At 42.8% G+C, this 18,139-nt stretch overlaps 1 protein-coding gene across 1 annotated transcript in view; it reads left to right on the top strand.

Moving 5' to 3' along the window:
- ODAD2 (outer dynein arm docking complex subunit 2) overlaps positions 1 to 18,139 on the top strand; it is a 191,105-nt gene that overhangs the window by 74,404 nt on the left and 98,562 nt on the right. Inside the window, exons 11-15 of the mRNA XM_037890904.2 lie at positions 8,137 to 8,283; positions 8,519 to 8,728; positions 8,899 to 9,135; positions 13,087 to 13,197; positions 15,496 to 15,650. Of these exons, the coding sequence (XP_037746832.1) occupies positions 8,137 to 8,283; positions 8,519 to 8,728; positions 8,899 to 9,135; positions 13,087 to 13,197; positions 15,496 to 15,650 (860 nt within the window). The remainder of the gene's footprint in view (positions 1 to 8,136; positions 8,284 to 8,518; positions 8,729 to 8,898; positions 9,136 to 13,086; positions 13,198 to 15,495; positions 15,651 to 18,139) is intronic.

The raw sequence follows: 18,139 nt of genomic DNA, 5'->3' as shown, positions 1-18,139 counted from the left end.
GCCTTTGATAAAGTCCCATACCAAAGGCTCTTCAGTAAAGTAAGGAGTCATGGGATAAGAGGGAAGTTCCTTTGATGGACCAGTAACTAGCTAAGAGATAGGAAACAAAGGCTAGGAATAAATGGCCAGTTTTCACAATGGAGAGAGGTAAATAGCAGGGTCCCTCAAGGATCTCTACTGGGACTTGTTCTGTGCAACATATTTATAAATGATCTGGAAAAGGTGTGAACAGTGAGGTGCAACATTTGCAGACAATACAAAAGTACTCAAGATAGTAAGTCCAAAGCTGACTGTGAAGAGTTACAAAGGGATCTCAGAAAACTGGCTGACTGAGCAAGAAAATGGCATGTGAAATTCAATGTTGATAAGTGCAAAGTAATGCACATTGGAAAACAGAATCACAACAATACATACAAAATGATGGGGTCTAAATTAGCTGTTACCACTCAAGAAAGAGATCTTGGACTCATTGTAGACAGTTTTCTGAAAACATCTGCAGAATGTGTAGCAACAGTCAAAAAAGCTAATAGAATGGAAGCTGTTGCCCACCCCTAATCACCTTTGTTGCCCCTCTCTGCACAATTTAAATCAATGTTATGCCACACATTGTATACTGTGTGCAGTTCTGGTTGCCTCATCTCAAAAAAGACACATTAGAATTGGAATAGGTGCAGAGAAGGGCAACGAAGGTGATTGGGGTGGGCAACAGCTTCCATATGAGGAGGTATGAAAAAGATTGGGACTGTTCATCTTAAAAATGAGATAACTAAGGACCCCAACTTCAATTCTGATTACACTGACTATTGTTTAACAATTCAACAGTTAACCATTTTCTGATATAGCTTTTTTTATTAAGTCCCCGTCTATTTCTGCCTCCTGCACTAAAGTAGCTTTGATGCTTCAGAAGTAGTATATAGCCTTCCCTAACCACCTCTGCAGACCTGAGGATTAGTGAGCAGAGAGGCAGGTCCGTACAGCCAGTGGAGATATACCTCTTTCACCTACCAGCCACACAGAGGGCTAAAAAATTAGCACTCTACAGTATCTATAAAGCACACATGTGGATTAAGAACTGGCCAATTGACAGATCTCAGAAAGAAAAGGAGTACTTGTGGCAACTTAGAGACTAACAAATTTATTTGAGCATAAGCTTTCGTGAGCTACAGCTCACTTCATCGGATGCATTCAGTGGAAAATACAGTGGGGAGATTTATATACACAGAGAACATGAAAAAATGGGTGTTACCATACACACTGTAACGAGAGTGATCAGGTAAGGTGAGCTATTACCAGCAGGAGAGCGGGGTGGGGTGGAACCTTTTGTAGTGATGATCAAGGTGGGCCATTTCCAGCACTTGACAAGAACGTCTGAGGAAAAGTGGGGAGTGGGATGGGGGGATAAACATGGGGAAATAGTTTTACTTTTAGAAGATAAGGATTGGAAGAGACCTCAGGAGATCATCTAGTCCACACACACCCTGCTCAAAGCATGACCAATCCCAACTAAATCATCCCAGCCAAGGCCATTAAATTTCACTTTTAATGAACCAATAAATTTAAAAAGCAAAAAAACAAAGGAAAGACAAACTTTGAAGTATATTTTATTTTAAGATAAGATTTTTTGTGTGTGGCCATTTTTTATAGTTTTGTAATTCTCAACTGTGTGATATGTGCCTTAATACTGAATTTAAGAACTCTAATTACTACACTGACATTGGCTAGAAAATGCTTTATTAGCATAGCACACATCCTGTTTTAGAATTTATATTTTATTTTCATCTAATTTGTGGATACTTATACTGTATCATTATATAAGAAGAGATCACATTTTAAACTAAATCTGCATTTAATCTAAAGTCTTAAACTTGATTGTTGAAGTGCCAGTAGAATTCAGTTTGCATACAACACATGAGATTTCAAAGGGTATAACATAATTTTGTTTAAGTTTAATGGGGAGCTAACTATTTCCATGCTTGTTAAAATCTATGCTGTATGACTTGTGTAATGATAACTACAAGGAAGAGAAATAATTATTGTGGTCAAAGTAGTATTATTTATGCTGTAGAACTAATGTTTTGGGACATATGAAAAATATTTTGTAGTGGTTTTGCTTGAAAAATGTATAGTAAGCTGTGTAAGCAATTTAGAAGCAGAAAAACAAAATACATTAATATTTTGCATGTTCTGTTTTATTTAATATGGGAGAATACAAATTTTTTTTAAATACTTGGAACATACCAAATATCATATGTCAACCATTACATATGTAAAAAATAACTATAACACGAATTATTGCATGATAAATTAAAATATAGTTAAAGTTTAGTGAGTATATTCCTTAAAGGAAAAGACATCACTTGGAGCGCTAGACACACATTCCTTAAATGTGCGTAAAGAAATGAAATGACATGGGTCTTTAAACACCTTGTTATAAAGCAAAGCAAGTTTAGACTATATCTATAGCCTGAGCTATGGTATCAAGATTATATATTTTGCAAAAGGACAACTGTTAGCCTTTTTGAACTCTCAGACCACAGTGTTTGCTGTAGTTTTGGGCTTTTCTATCATTTAGACAAGCCAGCTATATGATATGTTGGGGGGAAAAAATCATTTCTCTAGGAAAGCTGCTGAAAACATTACACAGTATTTTGGTATGGAATGTACTGTGTTCAATAGGTTTACCTAATACCTAAAGTTAGGCACATGCTTAATTACCTTGTGGAATCAGAACCATACTAATGACTAAACAAACAATCAGGCTTATTTTTAGAGAGACAAGGTGGCTGAGGTTGTTACACTGAAAAATAGATTTTGGGATGCCCCTATAATAGCCTGCCGATTGTCCCCTTAGTCTGTCCTTCCTGAGGTATAAATTCCCAGGGTTGTTAAGGAAACACTAAAGGACATGGATATAACCTTCTGATAAGGTAATTGACAAAGGCAGTATTCTTTCCAAAACAACATATTTTTTATTAAATAATAAAGTGTAACTTTAGCGCCCTCATGGCCAAGATGGAGTCTGCTCTGCAGGCAGCTCCCGCCAAGAGAAGGTGCGCGCAGGAATGCAGCAGGGAAAGTCTCTTCCACTCCAGGGGCACCTGTTCCAACCCTCCTCCCCTCTCCCCAACCCCCCTCCCTGGAGTGAACACACACCGGAAAAGTACAATGAATATAGGAAAGGGAAATACTTATTTACAGAGAGATGAAAGGAGAAAAACAGGGGGAAATATAAGGGGAGTGGTAAAACAGCATTGCATTCAACACAAGGCCCCACAGGCCCAGTGGTACTACAGTGTGAAAGGGCAGACACTGAGCAATATGTCTGCACACAGAGTTCAGGAGTCCTGGGCAAAGTTCCAGTCCAGTGAGTCTTGGGTGCTCATGGTAGTCTTCGGGGTCAGCAAACTTTCCCCAACAAACCCCTCTAGCGGTGCTCTCTGCAAAGCCACAAAAAATGACAACCTCCTCACTTAACTAGCTAACGGCTTCCCTCCTTATTCCTTCCTCCTTATTCCCAATGCAAAGTCACGAGCCCCAGTACTCACAGCCCCATGCAGCTCTGGGCAGTAGTGATACTGGGTCCAATTCCGGTTTGTCCTTCTCAGGTGATTCCTCCCTGGCACAGTGCTCCTCCTGGCTCCTGTCCTGGGGTGTCCCAGATCGGCCTCTCTGTCCCTCCCAGGTTTCAGGCAGGTTCTTGGCTGCTTTACTCTGTGAGGGCCTGCTTGCTGCAGCCCTTTTGTCTGGTGTTCCCAACACACTCTCTTACTCTCCCCCTCAGGAAAAAGATTTAAAGGGGCCATGTTCTCTAAACCCCAAAGGGGTTACAAAAGTAACTAATAATCCCCAATACAATATAATCTAAAAATTCTAAACGAGGCACAAAATCCCTGACACCAATCCCTTATTGCAAGTTAAAGAGCATTCAGACTACCATAACATATAGTTTAAATGATTCTGAGCGTAGCGCTTTGTTACAAGTGGTCAGTGGGAAGACTGAAAAAATTGGATTTGTTTAATCTGGAAAAGAGAAGATTGAGAGGGGACATAACAGTTTCCAAGTACATAAAAGGTTGTTACAAGGAAGAGGGAGAAAAATTGTTCTTCTTAACCGCTGAGGATAGGACAAGAAGCAATGGACTTAAATCACAGCAAGGGAGATTTAGGTTGGACATTAGGAAAAAATTCCTAACTGTCAGTGTGGTTAAACTCTGGAATAAATTGTCCAGGGAGGTTGTGAAATCTCCATCATTGGAGATTTTTAAGAGCAGGTTAGATAAACACCTGTCAGGGATGGTCTAGATAATACTTAGTCCTGCCATGAGTGCAGGGACTGGACTAGATGACCTCTCAAGGTCCCTTCCAGTCCTATGATTCTATGAAATCGCTGACAGCAGTTCTTAAATAATACGTTAAATATTATATAAGTAAAATACAAACAAAACACAAACAAACATTCCAAGGATACACACGATAAATACTGTGCCAAACTATACTATACTAAAAATTATATCAAAAACTGGCAAATTTACTAAGTACTGAGTTTACAATGCACCGGGCCCACACTCAGAAGGGGCCCCAATGCCTGGACCATTGACCAACCCCCACCCCACCTGTCGCCCCACCCAAGGCCCCTCTTGCTGCTTGCTCGTCTCCGCCCCTTCCCCTCCTCGCTCCCTGCTTGCTTCTTTCTGTCCCCTCATTCCCATGCGAGGGGCCTGGGGGGGAAGAGACAGAGTGGGGGGCAGGGCCTCAAGGTGGAGCATGGGTGGGGCCTCAGGAGGGAAGAGGCCGAGCAGGGGCAGAGCCTTGGTGGGCAGTGCAGGCAGAGCAGAGGGCGGGCCTATGGTCCAGGTGCCGGGGCCCACAAAAGATTAATCCCGTCCTGAGTTTATTTTATAAATCAGTTGGTATCCCTTTAAAATCTCTATTGCTGCTTTGTAAATCTTTAATCACTGTTGCTGTTCAGCTCCTGGTCAGCCAGCTTTGCTCCACTCTGGTTTTCTTCTCTCTCTCTGCAGCAGCTTTTCTGATTTCTTTCCAGTGGCTTTCTCTTTGCTGGCTTCCAGTTCCCATCTTCTCCTGATTGAATCTCTCTCTCCAGTGCAGATCTTCTTCTGCAAATCTGCTTGCTGTTAGCTGGCCTTTTATGCGGCACTGTAATGTTCTCCTAATATACCTGTCTAAGAAATGTACAGTATCAACCATTACTTCAGAGTTCTGATTGACAGCTCTGACCTTTAAAACAAGTTGTGACCTGTATGAATGGGCTGTGGCCAGCTAGCTGCTCAGTTAACTGACCTCTCTGTCACCCCTTACTGCACATGCTCAGTAGCCACTAATCTTGCACATGCTGACCTAAGTTCCCTGTAAGCTGCGTGGCTGCACAGCAGGCTATCATGGGCCGCACAGGCAGGGAGAAGGGCCCCTCCCCTGCCCTGGTCCAGCCCAGCCTGAGCTGCCAGGGAGAGAAGCCCCTCCCCTGCCATGGCTGGGGAGAGGAGCCCTTCTCCTGGCCTGCTCCAGCCCCAATAGAGCTGCTGGGGAGAGGAGCCCCTCCCCCGGCCAAGCCCAGCCCCGATGGAACCGCCAGGGAGAGGAGCCCCTCCCCTGGTCCAGTCCAGCCCTGCCGGAGTTGCTGGGGAGAGGAACCCCCCCCTGCCCTTGTCCAGCCCCCCTAGAGCTGCCAGGGAGAGGCACCCCTCTCCCGGCCCAGCCCAGCCCCGCTGGAACTGCTGTGGCCCAGGAAATGCACTTCTCCCTCAGCCCACCCCTGTCGGAGTTGCCGTGGTCGGGGAGAGGCGCCTCGCACCCAGCCTTGAGCTGCTGTGGTGAGAGAGGGCTGGAGGAAGTCCTCTCTCCCTGCCACAACCCTGGGACAGTGTGCATCCCAAACCCCTCATCCCCGGCCCCACCCCAGAGCCCGCACCTCCAGCCAGAGCCCTCAACCCCCCCACACCCCAATCCTTTGCCCCTCCCACACTCTGAACCCCTCAGCCGCACCCCCACCACACATCACCTCCATGTTGTGCACATAACAAAATTCCGCACATGGACATAAAAAATTAGAGGGAACACTGATGCAGACTGTTGTCATTTACCTCAGAGCTGTGATTCTGCCAATCACCCCCGCGCCCCATGGCTATTTGCCATGGCACCATTTTAGAAATCCTGGGTTTTTTGTTGAGCATGCTCAGTGTCCACAGCATTCATCTCAGGGTGGAGTGACTTTTGCTTATTCAGAATAAAAATCAGGCAGACAAAGTGAAAACCAGAGAATTCCTTTAGTAACACGGTAATATCTTTATTGGACTAACTTCTGTTGGTGAGAGAGACAAGCTTTCGAGCTTCCAGAAGAGCTCTGTGTAAGCTTGAAAGTTTGTCTCTCTCATCAACAGAAGTTGGTCCAATAAAAGATATTACCCCACAGATCTTGTCTCTCTGATATCCTGGGACTGACATGTCTACAACAACACAGACTTACTTTTAGGTATTTTCCCAGTAGAAGATAAATATCTCTGACATCAGAGTGTGTCCTTTGTAATTGAGCAGTTTTTGTAAGAGCGGATTCTTGTATCTGTGGATATTTGACTGCATTCATATCAACTTTGTTGATTAACAGAACAAGCTTGTCAAATGTAGGGTTTCTGATTGGAAACCCTATCATATAGTTTTCTCACATTCATAGTTTGGTTTGTTTTCTCATGCATTCCCTAGCTAACTTTTGTGATAGCCATTGTAGGATACCTAGAGTTAGGTGTTTATCAGTTTATATACAGTTGACCTACCATTTTGATTGTATTGTTTTAAGGAAAGTGCTGCATGTTATGAAGCTATAAAGTAAATTTCTCATAAAATCTACTCATTTCAGATTAGGAATCACAACCCATTTTTTCAGTGACTTTCCAAATTTCAGTGTGCCAGGCATGTATTAGGAAATTATCCTCCTTTGCAATATCAAAGTCCTTTGCAATATCATCAATTTCAGTTAAGAGACATGAGCCTGAGCTGCAAAATTCAGATCTAGATGTGGGCCCAACTTTCGTAGAGTTCAAAGGGATGTTTGGATGTAGGGGTTTTATAGATTAATAGATTTTAAGGCCGCAAAGGATCATTGTGATCATCTAGTTTGACCTCTGATATAACACAGGCCATGGGACTTCCCTGAATTAATTCCTGCTTCCATCTAATAGAACTAGACTAGAGCATATCTTTTAGAAAAACATCCAATCTTGATTTTAAAATTTCCAGTGATGAAGAATCCACCACAATCTTTGGTAAATTGTTCCAATGGTTAATTACCCTCACTGTTAAAATATATGCCTTATTTCTAGTCTGAATTTGTCTAGCTTCAACTTTCAGCCATTGGATTTTGTTGTACCTTTGTCTGCTAGACTGAAGAGCCTTCTATGATCAAATTTCTGTTCTCCAATGTAGATACTTACTAGACTGTGATCAAATCACGCCTCAGCCGTCTCTTTGATAAGCTAAATAGATTGAGCTCCTGGAGTCTCTCTCTATATAAGGTATATTGTTTAATCCTTTTATCATTCTTGGGGCTCTTCTCTGAACCCTCTGCAATTTATCAACAGTATACAGTGGACACCAGAACTGGAGATGATATTCCAGTAATGGTAGCACCAGTGACATATCCAGAGATAATATAACCTCCCTACTCCTACTCAATGTTTCCCTGCATATACATTGAAGGATTGCATTCGCACTTTTAGCCGCTGCATTGTACTCTAAGCTCATGTTCAGCTGATTATTCACCTTTACCCTTCAGACTTTCAGTTTCAGTGCTTCCCAGATTGCAGTAGACCATTCTTTGGCGTAGATGTATGACCTTACATTTGACCATATTTAAACACACATTATTTGATTGCACCCATCTTACCAAGCAAGCCAGATTGTTCTGTATCAGTGAACTGTCTTTTTAATTATTTACTACTCCCTCAATTTTTGTATCATCTGCAAACTTTATTAGTAATAATTGTATGTTTTCTTCCATGTCACTGATACAAATGTTAAATAGTATAGGGCCAAGAACTGATACATAGGGTCAGTTTCAGTATGTTTATGTAATAATAAGGTTGTATTTTACCTGTAGCTATAATAATTTTTACATTATTTTAGGGAGGTAACCAGACAGCTACCGTAATTGCATTATGTTCAATGAGAGATTTTAACTTGGCTCAAGAAACTTGTCAACTGGCCATCAGAGATGTTGGGGGTCTTGAAGTATTAATTAATTTACTTGATACAGAAGAAATTAAATGTAAGGTAAGTAAATTTGTCTAAATAACTTGAGCTGTGTATATGCTAGCTAATATTAGAATACTCTTCTCCCCCCGCACCACCACATCCCATGGAATATATGGTATAAAGAAGTGTTGTTTAATGGGTTCCAGTTAAAAGAGAGAACATGTTAGATAATCCATTATTTTAAATGATTGCTAGCTAAAATGATTATATATTCTTAAATAATGCCTCACATTTAATATCTTCCTCTGTTTAGATTGGTTCCTTAAAAATCCTGAAGGAAATTAGTCTGAATTCACAAATCAGACGTACAGTTGCTGATTTGGGGGGCTTACAAATAATGGTGAAAATACTAGATTCCCCAGATAAGGATCTGAAATGTTTGGCAGCTGAAACGATTGCTAATGTTGCCAGGTTTAAACGAGCACGAAGGACAGTAAGACAGCATGGAGGAATCAAGAGACTAGTAAGTAGATATTAAAATCCTCACATTTACTGTATTTATGTATTTTTTTCCACTTGATAAGTCATTTGTTAGCCAGAAGAAAAAAATTGTTGTATATCATTAAAATGCAATATAATTACATTCTTCCTGATTAACAGTAAATACACTAAGAATTCTTTGTTTTTTGTCAGGTTGGGCTACTGGACTGTGTTCCATTGGGATCAGCCAGTCTGACTCCACATCAGGAAAAAGATATTGAAGTAGCACGCTGTGGGGCTTTGGCGCTCTGGAGCTGTAGCAAAAGCACCAAGAATAAAGAAGCAATTCGTAGGGCTGGAGGCATTCCATTGCTGGCTCGGTTGCTAAAGTCCCCACATGCAAACATGTTAACACCTGTGGTGGGGACATTACAAGAGTGTGCATCCGAGGTAAGCCAAACAACTACTTAGGCTATGTGTACACTTATGGCAGCATGTAGAGTACAGGCACTACATGTGTAGGTACATGTGTAGGAAGCCTGCCTTAGCACACCCGCTGTGCCACTGACCGGGAGCCTGCGCTCCAACCCCCCACCCCAATCCCCTGTCCCAGCCCTGAGCCCCTCCAAACCTGGAGCCCCCTCCTGCACCCCAAGACCCTCGTCCCCAGCCCCACCCCAGAGTCTGCACCCCCAGCCTAGAACTGGGTCACCAGAAAAAAAGTTTGAAAACCACTGCTCTATTCTATTTGCCTAAGCCATGCCTCATTGATACTGCTATTTACACCTGCTGGGTGTGTGAAGTTTAAGTGCAGTGTAGACATACACATAGTTTAACTAGTCTACTTCTAACCTTTTTAAACTGATGGTTCAGACTGTGATTTAAAATAAGTCAATCTGGGCAACATACCCTTTGGAAGAACGCTCTATGCCATCAAGTAGTTTGGTCCCATCTAAAGGGCAACACTGGACCAAGGAGAGTGCGTACTGTGGGTTTGCTTTATACAAGTTTTTTAATGAAGGTCATGTCTTATGAGGCTGTAAGGCCCAGTCATCAGATAGTATTTGTGCTGGAGGCCAAGGGTGATTTGTGAGAGAAATTATATGAAACTAGTATAATTCAAAATTTTCATTTTTGTAAATTTTTCATATTTGACAAAAATGTCTGTTTTTGTTGCAAGAAATTTGAAAAGTGGATTTTCAAAAGTTGTCACAGCTACATCCTGGCATAGTAATATACTTAAATGGCAGAAAGCTGAATTGGAAACACAATATTCTTAGGGAGGAAAATTGGGAATTCAAAATACGTATAAGGCTAACAGTGGATCAATAGACAGGATGATGATCCCATCACTGCACAAGTTAAATAGTTTACGTTATACATGTGCTTTGTACAAAGAGCATCTTATCAGTCTCAGGAGGAGTAAAGGAAAGTGTATGATTTGCTTCAAAATTTCCATTACAGATTGTACTGCCTTGATGTATCCAGGTTTTAAAAACTGCCAAACTTTGAGCTGTTTTGGTGTGGGTTTAAAATATCCGTCTAAATAAAATATGGTCAGGAAGATTGCTCTAATGGTCAGAACTTAATAATATGCATTTTACAACTTTAAAATGACTTTTCTTTCTTTAAGAGAACAGAAAATAAATCAAAATCAAAATAATGGGCCAAATTCTGCTCTCAGTTACATTGGTGCAACCCCACTTAGTGTATTTCAGTGGCATTTTACTAGTGTACCTGAGAGCAGAATTTGGTCCTGTGTTTAAGCAGAGTAAGTATCTTATTTAAACCAATGAAAGCCAGGAAATTCAATGTTAGAACTGTGACACCCTGGTTTTAATTCACCTTGTAGTTCCTAACTTTGAATTTCCTGACTTTTGTCACTTTTGAGACCTTAAGATTTAAAAATAGTGGTTTATATTTAAAATGGACAAGGTATTTTAGCTCTATATAGTAATATGGAACTATATAGAGAATTGCTATTATAATAAGCACAGAATTCTTACAAGCATACTATTAAAATTACACACAAAAACTACATTAGTAGATCATTAAAGTTGCAAAATCATGAGCACATGATTTCATACTATTTTTTCCACAGGACCCCAGCCTCATTCAGTGCACAGTTGATGGAAAGTGCTCAATTACTCAGCAGCTATTCAATACATCTCTACCCTGATATAACGCGATCCTCAGGAGACAAAAAATCTCACCGCGTTATATTCAACTTGCTTTGCCCCCCGCGTTCCTTGTTCCCTGACTGCTCCGACACCTATCCACACCCCCCGCCCCCTGACAGGCACTCACTGGCAGCAGTGGGAAGTGGATCAATGTCGCCCCAGCTCGTTCCACTCCTCCAGCTCCCACCCACGGCGCTTCGCTTCCCGCCGCTGGTGAGTGTGGGGAGATTGGGGAAAGGACGCCTCCTGCACTCACTGGCGGCGGGAAGCGGAGACCGCGGCTGGGAGCTGGCTGAGTGGAGCAGGCTGGGGCCAGGCTGCTCCGCTTCCGCTGCTGCCAGTGAGTGCGGGGGGATCCCTTCCCCCAAGCCCCCTCCCGCGAGTGACACGGCTGGGGCTGGGGCGAGGGAAGTGGAGCGGGCTGCTCCCGGCCCTCCGCTAATCCCCTGGGCCACTCTGGGGCTGCGGGGCCCCCAAAAGTGCCCCCCACAGCTCCTGCCTCCCAGACCCGGCAGGGGGGGAAGCCCCTGACCGCCCCCGAGACCCTCTGCCCCTTATCCAACCCCTCGGTCCCGGCCCAGCCCGGCACCTTTAACACGCTGTTCAGAGCAGCCTGTCGGAGCTTTACCACGTTGTATGCGAACCCGCGTTATATCAGGTTGCCGTTATATCGGGGTAGGCCTTATATACTGCACGCTGTTCAAACCCTGCTGTGAAGGCAAAATTATTACTTTCCTCATGGTCTTAGAACTATAGTATCTGAATGCTTCACAAATATTAATTAATTTTTCTTCATAAATTCCCTGTGAGGTGAGCGGGTGGTATTATCACTATTTTACAAAGGGGAGTGGAGACACAGCAATATTAAGGTCAAAAGTAGCCACTAATTATGGGTGCCCAATTTGGGACACCTATGACCTGATTTTTCTGAGTACTTACCAATATATAGCACTTATATGTGCAAAGCATAGTTCTCACTGACTTCACTTTGCAATTGTGAGTGCTCTGTAAATCAAACCCTAAATTATTAAATTGGACACCCAGAAAATGAGGAATATACACAATGAGTGACCACCTCTGAAAAGTTTGGTTTCAGTGATGTACTTAGCATCACATGAGAACTCTGTGGCAGAGATAGGGATAGAATCCAATTCTCCAGGGCAGCAATCAGCTGCATTTACCATGAGAACCTCCTTTCTTTTTCTGCAATCCCCTGTTTCATTTTTTACATACTTTCCAAATTATGCAATAAATGTGGCAAAGGTCCTATGGAAAACAGCCTCCTTCACTACTCAACCCTGGTCCGTTTTGTGCACTTCATGAGGCAAGAGTGCTGTGGAAAAATAGTATATGACCTTGTAATTAGAGACTGTAGCATAATGCTAAGCACAAGGGGGTCAAATTAAGGAATATCTCCAAACAAAGGCCAGCTCTCTGCCACATTTCAAGTCCCTGCTCTACAGCATGAGAGCACTAGATCTTTTCAAAGAAAAGGTTGTGAAAAATTTTTAACATGGGCAAAACAGCATATTTTCCCCTAGCCTTGTTCTTGGGAGTAGCTGAACCATTTTGGTTGAAATTTTCAAAAAAAAAAAAAAAAAAAGCCAGAGGCTCCTTGCATCCAAACAGTTAAAGTTTGGCAAAGTTATAAGCAAGTGAAAACAGGGTCTTATAATGGGAAGTGTTGGGCAGCCTTCACATGGGCAAGGCAACCAGCCTTACTTATAACAAGGGAAGTAACAGTGGCTCTATTCTTATGTGATTTTGTTTCATAAAAAAAAAATCACATGGAAGAGAGCCTTGAAAAATATTTGAGTCAAACAGGAATAAACTATTTTGAAGTAAATCTCTTGAATGTCTTCCAGAGCCATGGAAGTTTGACACCATGTATTTATGACTGGCATGGGTCATGCATGCCCCATCCCCTTTTGGGATGGGGCAAGAGTCGTTATAGTCCCATGGCCAAGTCTGCATGACCCCTCTGGATCTCAGAGTAGTATGGCCTACTGGCCAGCATCAATAGAGCCACCCCCATGATCAAGGCTGTGCAGCCTAGCAGCCAGAGAGTTACTCGTGCTTAAACTCATATACTTAAAGTTTATCACATGCACAAATCTTTGTAGGATTAGGAGCTACATTAATAGTGCACTAGTTTTTAGGATGACAACAATCTTATTTATTTGCTGATATATGTAACTAAAAATTTAACTTGCATTCATAGCCAAGTTACAGACTTGCAATCAAGACAGAGAGGATGATTGAAAACCTTGTGAAAAATCTGAGTGGTGAAAATGAGGAACTTCAGATGCATTGTGCCAGTGCTATCTTTAAGGTAAATGTGTGATTTTAATTATCATTTAATCCTAGTGTTTCTGTTTGTTTTCATGCAGTACATACTATAAAGATCTCTAATATATGTGGTATAGTATAGTTCTACTTGAAGAAAATATGGGTGGTTCTGTGGTTTAAATTTTCGGAGTTTCTTCTATTGTACATCTAAAGAGATTTATCTGTAATCTAATGATTAGTTATTTTAATCCCTAAAAATAATCATAGTATGCTGATATGTCACAATTCTGCTCTGACATAGGGTTGCCAGGTGTCTGGTTGACAACCGGAATGCCCAGTCGAAAAGGGACCCTGACAGCTCCATTTGGCACTGCCAACTGGGCCGTTAAAAGTCCGGTCGGTGGAGCAGTGGGAGCCCGGGGCTAAGGCAGGTTCCCTGCCTGCCCTAGCTCCACGCAGCTCCCTTGCAGACCCTAGGCGCATGGGCAGCCAGGGAGGCGCCACGCACTGCCCCTTCACCGAGTGTCGGCTCCCCAGCTCCCATTTGGCCAGGAACCATGGCCAATGGGAGCTGCCTTGGTGGAGCCTGCATGCGCAAAGGCAGTGTGCAGAGCCCCCATGCCCGCCCATGTGCCTAGGGGCTGCAGGGACCTGGCAGCGGCTTCCTGGGAGCTGCAGTAAGTGCCACTGGGACCCTGCACCTCCCCACACACCCCAGCCCTATGCCCAGTCCTGAGCCCTCTCCTGTACCCCAACCCTCTGCCCCAGACTGGAGTCCCATCCCGCACCCAAACTCCCTCTCAGAGCCCACACCCCCTCAACACCCCAACACCCTACCCAGCCTCGGAGCCCACTCCTGCACCCCAAACTCCTCATCCCCAGCCCCACCCACTCCACCCCAGAGCCCACACCCCCAGATGGAGCCTGCACCCCCTCCCACACTCCGAACCCCCTGCCCCAGCCTGGAGCCCTCTCCTGCACCCTGAACCCCTCATTTCTGACCCCACCTGGAGCCTGCACCCCCAACCCAGAGCCCACCTACTGTTCTCGAACGTTTGAGATTATGATTCCATGACCTGTTTGCATTTCGAAATTGTCACTTTGTAAAATAGTTGGATCTTCTAACAGCTGGCTGTTATTTTGTATATTAAGTAAGATGGTGATGTAGCAGGAAACAGACCCAAATTCTGTAACTGGTTCTGAATGTGTGGACCCCTGTACCCTTGCAAAGCCCCCTGATATCAGTGTGGCTCTGTGTGGGTGCTGGATTCAGCCTGTTCAGAACCAGTTGCAGTTTTGAGGCCTAAATAGATGTATCTTAATTATATCTGTGTGTTAACCTCAAGTTTTATAAATATCAGGTACAAAACCAACAGACAATGTTTGCATCCAGAATTTGAGCACTCAATATTGGTTGATTTCAGTAAGAATTGTGTGCATTCAATGCCCTGTAGGATCAGATCTCGAGAAAGCAATTAAGGTAGTAATGGTGTAATTATGGCTGAGAAGGTAGTTTTCATTCTAAGCTTCTATTTTCAGTATTTTATATCTTCCCTGATAATGACTTTCTAGGCTGAAAGATTTTCTACTTGTCTTGAGATCAGTATTAATTTGGGGGGGGGGGGGGAGGAGGGTAAAGTAAAAAATATCCTTTCATCATTGGAGGGTTTTAAAAAAATGTTTTTCATCATTTATGAAACATTTTCAGATTTTGTTGCTGTTGTTCCTTGCCAGGCTTAAAATGGCTTAATGGTTTGGAATTAAAATTCCAAACTTTGCCTGTATTGTAAGAAAAAATGTGTGATATGTAGTAATGAGGAATAAATGCTTTTTAAGTATGAACAATTGATTAATGAAAAATAGCATATGTTCAGTGTTTTATTTTTGTTTGCAATTTAAGGGCCAATTTTTTAGAAATGGAGGCCTGAAATCCACAGCCAAAAAATATACGTAACAACATGCATTCATAATTGCACACACAATAGCTCACTGCACTAGTCTTTTGTGTGCACACATACCCATTTGCAATTTGCTTGCACAATTGTGTTAATTGCACGCACGTTTTCTGTGTATGTGTTTTGTCCAAGGACCTGTGCCTTTGTTTTCTGAACGTTTGTCTGAACTGTGCTCTATTGTTATATACACTTCTTAACCCTAATTCCTTTATTAATTTTGTAATATGAATTAAATTAGAAAATATATTTTGAAAATATTTTAGTAAATAAAATAATTACATAAAGTTCCCTATCAGTTGGTAACAGTCACTGTGGTAATACACTAGACTTCCTGGGGTGTTGTTTTATTCATTTTAAATATTCTGTATGTTTAATTTGTTGTGTAGTGTGCAGAAGATGAGGAGACACGTGACCTAGTTAGGCATCATGGAGGTCTACAACCACTTGCTTCTCTACTCAGTAACTCTGAAAATAAAGAACTGTTAGCAGCAGTGACAGGAGCAATCTGGAAGTGTGCAATCAGCAGAGAAAATGTGACCAAGTATGGGTAACAACTTAATTTTATCAAATATATGTATTCTATTAGTATCTTCTGATTTTATGGGCTCATTTTGTCTTAAACATTGGTACATAAATAATACCACTAAAGCAACCTTTATTTGCCCCCATATTCTATCTGGTGTTGGCACAACTGTAACCACTTGGGAAGGTTATTACTGTTTAAAGCATAAATAATCTGCATTTGTGGGTGATATTCAATTGCCATTGCCAGATCAGAAGGGTGTGCAAACAAATGCATGGGCCTACGCCCTGACTTCTAATGCATCTCCTCCCACCCTGAACCTAACAGCAGCAGTTCCCATCACAGAGGATCTGTGAAGTGGCCTGTCCATGGGTTTTGTGGATTCCCCACATTTACCCAAGCCTTTTGATTTTCTGTTATGCATCATTTATATCTTTCTTCTCTATTGATATTTTTGAAATTGTTTAGCTGTTTCATTATTGTCTTGTGCTGTTAATATGTTTTCTCTTGGAGAAACATTACCCTGTTCTAAAGGAACAGAGAACTAGGAAGATTTCCGTAGGAGGCTACCTATGCTAATTGCATTATTATTGTAATACACACCAAGTTCTGAAGGTCATCTTTCAATAAAATACTCCTAACCCTTCTGCCTGAACTTCAAAGGTTCTGTTATTTTTCCTAAACAAACAAACAAACAAACAGATGCACAGCAAAATTCTTTATGTACCTGGTCCCTGGAAAGTAGTGAGCACCCTTCACTTGTATGGACTTCAGTGGAAACCTTCTCAGCTATAGGGAAGGTAGAGAGAACAACTCCGGAGGAAAAAAACAGAATAATAATTGATATGAACAGATACACAGGCTACAATGTCAATCAAAGTAAGTACTGTAGTATAATTATCAGATAAGACACAGGTTAGATTCAGCCTGATGTATCTTGTTCTTGTTGCCATGCTGTATTCTGGAAAGTTTATGAAAAAAAATTATGATTCTTCTTCGAGTGATTGCATGTGGCCATGCCACTATAGGTGTGTGCGTGCCTCATGCACTGTTGTTGGAGATTTTTCCCATTAGGGCAGCGTGAGTGCCCTCTGGTGCTTTGCACCACTGCACTCAAGTATAAAGTTCCTTTCTACGCCAGTGATGGTTATTGGAGCTGTGATCTTTGCATTTATAAATCTTCCATCCCTTCTTGTATATATGATGCCTGTCATGTTAGTTAAGACTAAAGTAGTGTATTTTGTAAATAGTTAGTGACTAAAGTAAGTTTAATTTAGTACTTAGTGAAGCTTGGTCTCTGGTGCCTGTTTGGGTAACAGACTTGTGTTGCATTCTCCCAGTTTCAAGGCCTGTTAGTTCTGCGACAAACTTATGCCAGTGAGCGACCCTCACCCCAGCTGCTTTAAATGTCTGGGGGAAGTGAATGTAGGTGACCAACATCCCATTTGTAGGGATTCAAACTTTGTTCTAAAAAGAACAGAGCTGCCAGGCTCAAGTACTTACTCCCGGAGCCTGCGCTTTTCCTTCCATTGGAACCGTGCCACTTGGAACAGGTACTGAGCATGTCTGAATCTGTCAGGAATGCTCTGCCTGTTCTAGCTGTGTCTATAGGCAGATGGTCCGCACTGTTACCAAGGAAAAGACTTCATAACTTCTCAAAGGACTCAGTACTGTGGGCCTTTGTAATCTGCAGGCAAGGCACCAAGTGGAGGCAAGGACACTGAGGGCTCCTGAAGAAGAGGTAACCCCCAGATAAAGCCCACATGCAAAAAGGGATTGTTGACTCTTGAGTGCAGGAAGGGCCCATTAAGACCAATCCCAGGACTGGTGCAGCTTGCAGTACTACAGAGTCAGGAGCCTTTGCTGGTGCTGTCTACATGTGAAGTGTTCAAGGCAGCTCAGGAACTACTGAACTTGTCAGCACTGGATTCACCCATGGTGCAAAATTCCTGCCTGGCACTGGGATCAGATGTGTTAGATCCTTCGGTGCCATCTCCAGTCCTGGTGTACCATTCAGTACTGGTGACTGCTACTGTTGCTGTGTCTCAGCGACTTCCAGCGATTTGAGGGGGAAGTTTGCAGTGATCTCGCTAGTGCCTCCATCACCAGACTTGCAACCAGTCTTCCCGATACTAATGGGGGTCAGCTCCCTTGTGGCCAGAGGAAACAGACTCACCTTGCTCATTGGACTCTGAGACTGGCTTCTACACTTCCAGAACTGAGGAACCCCAGCAGCTCCAGTGGGGTGCATATCCACTCTGGTTCAGATCCCAACCCAATGGCCAGCGTCTTTGTGGGTGCCACCTCCATATCAATGGCCCTTTTGGAGTCCTTGGGGCTTCACTCCATGGTCTATGACATCCCCACTCCCTTCCTGCCCTCCCACATTGAGTAGGCCCTGGGACATTTGCAACAGGGCTACCATTCCCACCGCTCTGGGTACTGGGACCATTACCAGAGAAGGAGAGTTGCTTACTTGGGACTTTCCTGAGCAAAAGTTGGATGAG

The sequence above is a fragment of the Chelonia mydas genome, chromosome 2 (genome assembly GCF_015237465.2).
Source record: "Chelonia mydas isolate rCheMyd1 chromosome 2, rCheMyd1.pri.v2, whole genome shotgun sequence".
Lineage (NCBI taxonomy): Eukaryota > Metazoa > Chordata > Testudines > Cheloniidae > Chelonia > Chelonia mydas.
The sequence above is the reverse complement of the archived record's forward strand: the minus strand, read 5'-3'. Positions and strand labels throughout refer to the sequence as shown.